Consider the following 7,952-nt stretch of genomic DNA (forward strand, 5'->3'; position numbering starts at 1 on the left):
TGGATTACGTTTATTGATTTGCATATGTTGAACCCCCTTTCTTTTTTTTTTTTTTTTTTTAAGACAGGGTCTCATTCTGTTACCTGGGCTAGAGTACCTGAGTGACAGAGTGTGATCACGGTTCACTACCAACCTCAAACTCTTGGGCTCAACAGATCCTCCTGCCTTGGTCTCCCAAAATATTGGAATTACAGGTGTGAGCTGTGGCATCTGGCCCTAGATAACATTTGATAAAGCACTTACGACCTGGGCATTGTTTAATATATTATCTTATTTAATCCCCATACCAACACTGTGAGCTGGGTAAAATTATCATCTTCTTTGAAAGAATAAGAAACAGACAGAGAGAGGTCAAGAACCTTGCTTAAAGGTCACAAAGCTATTGAGTTAAACAGGTTCCAGATGCAAACTTTCAATTATTGAGCTACACTGTTCTCATGTTCTTCCTAAGTGCAACAGGCAAATAATTTATTACATTAGCAGCTCCAAAACACACATACACGCACATATATATCCATCCATACATGATCATGTCTATGCCTCTTTTTCTCCATTTACATATTTATTTTAATTATCTGGGCATACGCATGGCCATTCCAGAGATCTGTGTGCCAATGGAAAGCTACTCATTTGTTTGCTGAAGTAATTTTTTAAAAAGCTCAACACATTTATTGGTGGCCTATTTTGTGCCTCAAATAGTCCCTGACAGTTCTTACTCTCTCTCTGAGTTGTCATTATTATCAATGACTATGTTTTTAAAAGATTTCCAAACCCTTGCAGACAGCCCACTTATGATTAGAGGCAATATAGTATGTGCTGCTTCATTAGTTGATTTTCTAATTTGATTAAAAAGGTAATATGGGCCGGGCGCGGTGGCTCAAGCCTGTAATCCCAGCACTTTGGGAGGCCAAGATGGGCGGATCACGAGGTCAGGAGATCGAGACCATCCTGGTTAACACGGTGAAACCCCGTCTCTACTAAAAAAATACCAAAAACTAGCTGGGTGAGGTGACGGGCACCTGTAGTCCCAGCTACTTGGGAGGCTGAGGCAGGAGAATGGCGTGGACCCGGAGGGCGGAGCTTGTAGTGAGCTGAGATCCGGCCACTGCACTCCAGCCTGGGCAACAGAGCGAGACTCCGTCTCAAAAAAAAAAAAAAAAGGTAATATTTGTTCACTGTAGGTAACAAAGAGTGTAAAACAAAATCCACCTGTATCCTACCATTGTTAATATTTGTTATCATGCATTGTTTTTTATATTTTACATTTTCTACTTAACATTAAATTATAAGCATTTTCCCATGACATTAGTCTTGAAAAGGGGGCTGCTATTGACATCTAAAGAAAGTCAAATTCTGTAACAAATCCTTGAGTAGCCATATTTGATTTTGTTGCACTTTTTACTTGCCACTTACAACAACGAAATTAGAATCCAGATTCCTGAATCTGAATTCCAGAATCCATGCTTTTCACTCTGCACCATTATTGTTGATTTGCTTTGAGATGTTGAAGCAAATCGAATATTTATCAACTTTTGACATTAGTCTGGATCCTGGATATACCATATTCCATTCATGAGAGAATAAATTAAATGGCCTCCATTACTTTTGCCAAATATCTTAAACTTTTCAATTCCATCAAAAAACTGATAGACTAAATAAATGAGCAGCAACTGATTAGGCTATAATGAAAAAAAGAAACAGGAATATATGAAATGAATCGATCAGTACAATTAATTCCCAGCTTTATGGAAAACCTCACTAATTACTAACTTCCTTAAACTGCTGATCCTCAGAGTTTTTCATGTTTTGGTGTTACTGAGGACAAGGTTTAAAATTTTTCAGTTAGAAATTGTCAATTTTTATATTTGAGATAATTAACAATATTGTAAAATGACAAAATAATTTTCCCAACACTCTCCTCAGCTTTCTACTGTCTTGTAGGAATTAAACCTACTTTTCTTACCGAGACCATAGGAAAACTATTTCAACTCAGCAGAATAATTGCCGTAATTTTCATATAGAGACTTCACCAATTTATCTTCCTAACCATATCATCATCATCATATGATATCCTGTTCTGAACTGCCAATGACTTTTAAGAGTAAGATTATACTTAGTGGGCAAATCCCCAGTGTATTTTGCTTTTTTTTTTTTTTTTTTTTACTAAGAATCTGCCTTAAAGTGAAAAGGGATTTTATCACTTTAATATTCAATTTTACCACTTTTCCCCATCTTCACATTTGTATATGATGAAAATAGCCAGTAGACTGGGGCCACCTAGGCTATGCAGGTCCTGCCAAGCCATATCATATGGTTTGAAGTTAGTGTTGTTTTAGGTGAAAGATTTATGTGGCCTTTAACCTGAAGACAAAGAAAAGCCTTCCAGTCACAGGGTAAAGCCATGAGACAGGAGGCTCTAGAGCCAGGTACCTGGGTTTGAACTCTGGCTCTGTCACTTAGGAGATGAAACTTTAAACATATTTCCTATTGGTGGCAGGTACAAATATCTGGAATAAATTAAGGAGGCCTGTGTACCATCAACTATGTGTTACACATTAGACAGACTTAAAATGCAAAGACATAGTATTTGGTACTCCCTCTGAAATCAAATGATCCTCCCTGGTTTGAATCCTGGAACTATGGCTTCTATTGTTTGAGATCCAGGACTGGTTGGCACCTAGGCAGCACTCAGGAGACGTGGGCTTTCGTCATTATTACTTTTCAGGCAGAAAGGGGAGACAATCAAATATATGCATCAGAAGATTCTGGTGCCAGTATACACGACTGCTTGGGTGAAAGAGACTCTACCAATAGTGGGATACGTTTTTTCAACTCCATAACTCACAGGAGCCACAAATATTTGCAGAATCTTACCCATTCTTCAAGAAATTGATCAGTATTGATGTCTTACAAAGAAGGGACAGTTAACATTGGATGACATACACTTAAGATGAAAATTACACAAAATTGTAAGTGTTAAAGAAAATGACTTACTGTTTCAAAAAATATTTCCATCATGCGAGTTCTCTTTTCTTCTGCACTCAGTCCTTTTTTCTTTGACTAAAGCACAAAAATTGAAAAGTAAACAATGCTTTTAAACACATTTTGAAAACAACTGGATTTGCAACATTATTGGAAATTTTATGCACGGACTTACCTGATACCAACAGACCTAAAGACTCATTTTAATTACTATCTGCCAACCACTGTGGTAGGTGCTGCCAAGGTAGTAACCATAAATTGAGATAGAGCCTGGCATTTTGTAGAAATTCAGTATTTATAAAGTGAACCAATGATAAGCCACTGTATGGACCTTCCAAAGGCTTACAATCTCTCCAGAAAATAAATAGATGTAACTATTTATAGCTAATGAACAGCTACATGCACCAATTGCTACATAAATACCCAGAAGAGAATGAATTCCACCATGCAGAGGAAGAAGGGTTACCTAAGAAGGACAGAGATTAAAAGGATTTTGGCAAATTGAGAAATGGTGAGAAGCACATCTTGGGGAGACCACACACAGGCACAATGTTATGGAAGTACATGGGATTCTCCAGAAGGATAAGCAGTGGGAGATAATTATTGTATGAAGTATGTATGGGGAGTGGCAGATGGGATGACAAAGGTGTGGGGTCAGGTTGTGGAAAGCTGACTGTCCAGCTGAGAGTGGACTTCATCTAGACAATGAGGAGTTGCTGAGTAATTTCTAAAGCAGACTAGTGACAAGATCAGAGTTGCATTTTAGTAAGTTAATTATAGCAGCAAGGTGGACGACAAGAGGGAAGGAAGAAAGGCCTATCCAAGTAGAAAATGGAAGCCTACTCAGGTTATTCTTCTGTAATACTCTTTAGCCAATTTGAAATTAAGACAATATGTAGCTGAAATATATGTTAATAATAAATTTTACAATATGTTGTATATAGAATATATAAAGCTAAATCCCAAGTTAGAAGAGAAAGGAGCCAAATTTCCTCCAACCCAAAGGTTTACACACACACACAAAAAAGAGTGAGAACTATCACCTCCAGTTCTCTAATAAAAAATTCCACACTAATATTTCTTATGTGATCTGCATCTTTCTCAAACATTGCAGGGGATTATAAAGGAACATAAATTGTTTGCTTAAACAGCAGACATAAAACCACAGTTAAAGACTGCGCCATCCAACCAAAAACATCATCAGAAAATGTGAGTTTACATAAGTGAAGACAGTGATTTGGAATCGCCATTCTGGCTACATACTAGAGTGAGTGAGTCTTAATTCTTATAAAACCTAGAAACCCACTAACTTGGCTGGGCGGTGGCTCACACCTATAATCCCAGCACTTTGGGAGGCTTAGGCTGGAGGATCACTTGAGGCCAGGAGTTTGAGACCAGCCTGGGCAACAAAGCAAGACACTGTCTCAAAACAAAACAAAAGCCCACAAAAAAAAAAAAAAAAGAAAAGAAAAAAGAAAAACAGTGCACTAACTCATTCCCACAGGAAAAAAATGATCAGGTATTTCTTGATGAGTAATATGGGTAAATAAATAGCTTAAAGTTTATATTTTTCTATTCTTCTTCAGTCCACTCTCAAACACTGTTTTGCTGCAGGGTTTGGCTACTGATCCCATCTCCTAATATCTTATCTTTGATCTCATCTGCTTTCATGGTTTTAATTAACACTCATGCTGAGATCTCATATCTTTACATTCACCCCTGGGTGTGCTCCTGAGCTTCAGTCTCATGCATCTACCTGCCTGCTGGACAAAATTCAACTCAGTCTAAACTCAACTCTTCCTCTCTCATACCTACTCCCCACAAACTTGCTGTTCTAGAACTTGAGTCTCAGATACTACCTCGTGACCCAAGCCAGAGGCCTGACAGTCATCCTAGGTACCTTCACCTCTCTTATCTCACATCCAACCAATCACCAAGTTTTGCCAGTTTCAGCATTTAATTACTTCTCTTATCTGTCCTGTCTGTTCTATCTCTACCACCACTGCCTCATTCAGGCCTTCATCATCTGTCTCCTGCAATATACCTCCAGTCCCCTAACCACACTTTGACTCACCCTCTATGTTCACATTCTGCGCTGGGAAAACATAAATATGACCATGTTCCTCCCTTGCTCAAAACCCTCCAGTGGCTCCCAGACATCCAGGAGTATCTGAGTACCCCAGTATGATATACAAAGCCTTTTATCACCTAACCCCAGCCTACCTTTTACAGCCTCTTCCACCACACCCCACCTCAAATTTTGCTGTTAACAGCATGGAAACCTAAGCAACTTGAGTTGTAACACAAAAACTAGTTGCAACTATCTACTTGAAGAATGCTCTCATTTCGGTCCTTAAAAAAAATGTTGTTCCTCCACCTAGAACACCCTCACCTCTCGCCTACTCAAAACTCCAAAACATCTCCCAAGGCTTAATTTAGGCGCTCTCCCTCCAGAACTTTCCTGAGTTCACAGGCTAAACCTGTATTCCCAGAACACACCTTCGTCAAATCACTTACTACATTGAAAAGATGTTTACTTGTCTCTCCCAGCACACTGAAAAACTTCTTCAGAACATGAACTGCCTTTGCCTTTCCAGGGCTTAGTGCCAAGTTAGACAGGGGAGACATAAAGCTCTTAATTTTAGGACCATGTATCTAAAGTCCCCAACTCTAAAATTTGAGGCTGCTCAGGCTCCTAAGCCCCCCAACACCTACCATACTCCCATAGATAAAACGGGTGAATTAATCATAGTGAATTCAGTGACACCGTGTATTGCCTGGCTTGGAGAGATAAATCAGAGACGTCTCAGGTAGGCAAACTCCAGGAACCCGTACAGACCTGCTCACTAAACCTAGGGCTGAGAGCCAGGGTCCAGGACTGCTCTATCTGCCTCCCTTCATTCTTGCCTCTGCAGTATCTGATAAATCAAGCATGAAATTCATAACAGTTAGAAGACTCCTTCAACATGTTTTTCTAGTCCAACAGGTCCTAAACCGCCATACATTAGAATAAGCTCAGTTTTTAAAAAATACTGATGCCCAGGCTCACGTCGAATGAACGGAATCAAAATCTCTGGAATGGGACCTGGGCAACATATTTTAAAAATCCTCCAATATATTTTTAAAATCCTCTCCAACATATTTTTTAATTGTGCCCCAGGGTTGAGAACCCTACTTTTGTCAGCCCAGAATCTGAAGGCCATGTCAAGGGCGCTGCGGGGCAGTGGGAATCCCTTAAGAACTTCAGTCTGTGGCTGCATTAGCAGAAAGCAGATCCCGAAGTGTTAGGAAAGACTCCTAACATTTTGGTATTCTAAACAGCTCCTTGCACTCCACAAGCATCTGCCCCCCAGAGGCAGGCAATGAGGAGAATCTAGTGCCCTGAGGTACCCAGTTTTAGGAAAGCTCTCAACACTCAGCTCAGCAGCTGTGAAAGTTACTTAGGAGATGTGGATGAGCTCTATCATCCATTTCCATTGTTTTCAGCCTGATTTATTCATCAGTCTCTTTTATGACTAGAAATAATTTCTATTATTAACCACAGAAGGAGTATCATACCCAGAATTAAAATAACTAATGTAAAAAGATGCCATATTAATACTCATATTTAGAAACTTCTCAAAAAAATCAATGAGGATATATTTAATATTTAATTACGACTAGGAAAAACCTGATAGTATAAGTTAGAGATGCATTCAAATTAGAAGTAAGTCAGGAGACTCAAAACCTGACTCAAGGACTATGAAGCTTTCTGGAAGTATTTTAAACCACTTTAAAAATCATGCTATCTGAGGAACCTTCTCAATGGAAGTTATGGAATTCCTACAGCCAGCCCTACTAATCAATTACAACAAAATTATGAAGAATTATTAAGTAGATGTCAGTGCTGCTCTCAGAGTTCAGCACTGCACTTCTCCAATTTCAAAAATTGCCTGCACTCTATTTACTTAGGATGCCTAACCAAATGAAAACAGTTTCTAATTCATAATCAATCAAAAGTTTATCTTTGACCAACACTAAACTTATGTCTTGATCACATATTAAAAAATAGGAAGTCCACATCTTATCAAAAGCTTTAATTTTTTAAAACGATTCTCTATTATCAGAGATAAGCTTCTGAAGAGTTAACACATTTAGTATTAGAAGGTGATTCATGTGTAAAGAGAGAGATTAAGTAAAAGGACAAAGCGCGTTTGAGCTGCAAAGCTCTCCAAGTCAGTTATACGAGGTCAGCAACCCTGTAGAGAAAAATGGTAACACTGAAGGGCACTGCTAACAGATTTAACTGTAGTCCTGTTTGGCTTCTTAGAGCACTTTACGCCCAGGTGGCTGGGTTGTTAGTTTAACCACAAAGAAGCCGTTATCATTTATAACTACATCTGGACAAGTATCTTCAAATAAATAGCATACAACTAGATCCTGGTGTCCCACCCCGCCCCCCTTAGCTCGGTAACATTTAACAGCCATTTAAGTAAATGAAGATATTAAAATCTTAGATCCATTTAACTAGATGTTGATTCTTCGCCAACTGAAGCAGAAAAAACGGCATGAAACTTTGAAGGTTTATGAAAATGATTTGATGGGCAGAAAGACGTTAAGCTCACAAAGCCGGTCTGGAATCTTACCAGGACCTAACCGATCATGACAGATGAGGAAGCCTTATTCAGTGCAGAGGGTCCTTAAAAAGCATCAGCGCCCTACACAACCAGCAGCGCCCGGCACAGGAGCAGCGACTCCTGCCCTTTGGCAGAAACCGGGGCATTTTCACAGAAATCGACTAACTGGCACAAAGTGAAGATCCGTTAGGTAACTCGAAACTGAGAAGTTCTGGAATGTGCTCTACGTATTACAATACAGAAAACCACTCAATTGTGACAAACCAGGAGGGCGCTTTGGGATAAAGACGTTCGCTCGCTGCAGTCCCTCCCGCCCACTTGCGCTTTCTCTCCCCGTTTTTTTTTTTTTTTTTT

General features: G+C 39.2%; 1 protein-coding gene across 2 annotated transcripts in view; it reads right to left on the bottom strand.

Moving 5' to 3' along the window:
• The window catches only part of MND1 (meiotic nuclear divisions 1 homolog (S. cerevisiae)), a 74,274-nt gene extending 66,514 nt beyond the window's left edge, over positions 1–7,760 (bottom strand). Inside the window, exons 1-2 of one of the 2 annotated variants that reach the window (XM_011959777.1) lie at positions 7,608–7,760; positions 2,995–3,060 (exon numbers count right to left, since the gene is read on the bottom strand). In XM_011959777.1, coding sequence (XP_011815167.1) covers positions 2,995–3,018 — 24 coding nt within the window. In that variant the 5' untranslated portion in view covers positions 3,019–3,060; positions 7,608–7,760. Of the gene's footprint in view, positions 1–2,994; positions 3,061–7,607 lie in introns of those variants that run through there. The other variant, XM_011959778.1, reaches the window with a different exon arrangement.
• Between the last annotated feature and the right edge of the window lie 192 nt (positions 7,761–7,952).

This window comes from Colobus angolensis, unplaced genomic scaffold (assembly GCF_000951035.1).
Source record: "Colobus angolensis palliatus isolate OR3802 unplaced genomic scaffold, Cang.pa_1.0 Scaffold5, whole genome shotgun sequence".
Taxonomy (NCBI): domain Eukaryota; kingdom Metazoa; phylum Chordata; class Mammalia; order Primates; family Cercopithecidae; genus Colobus; species Colobus angolensis.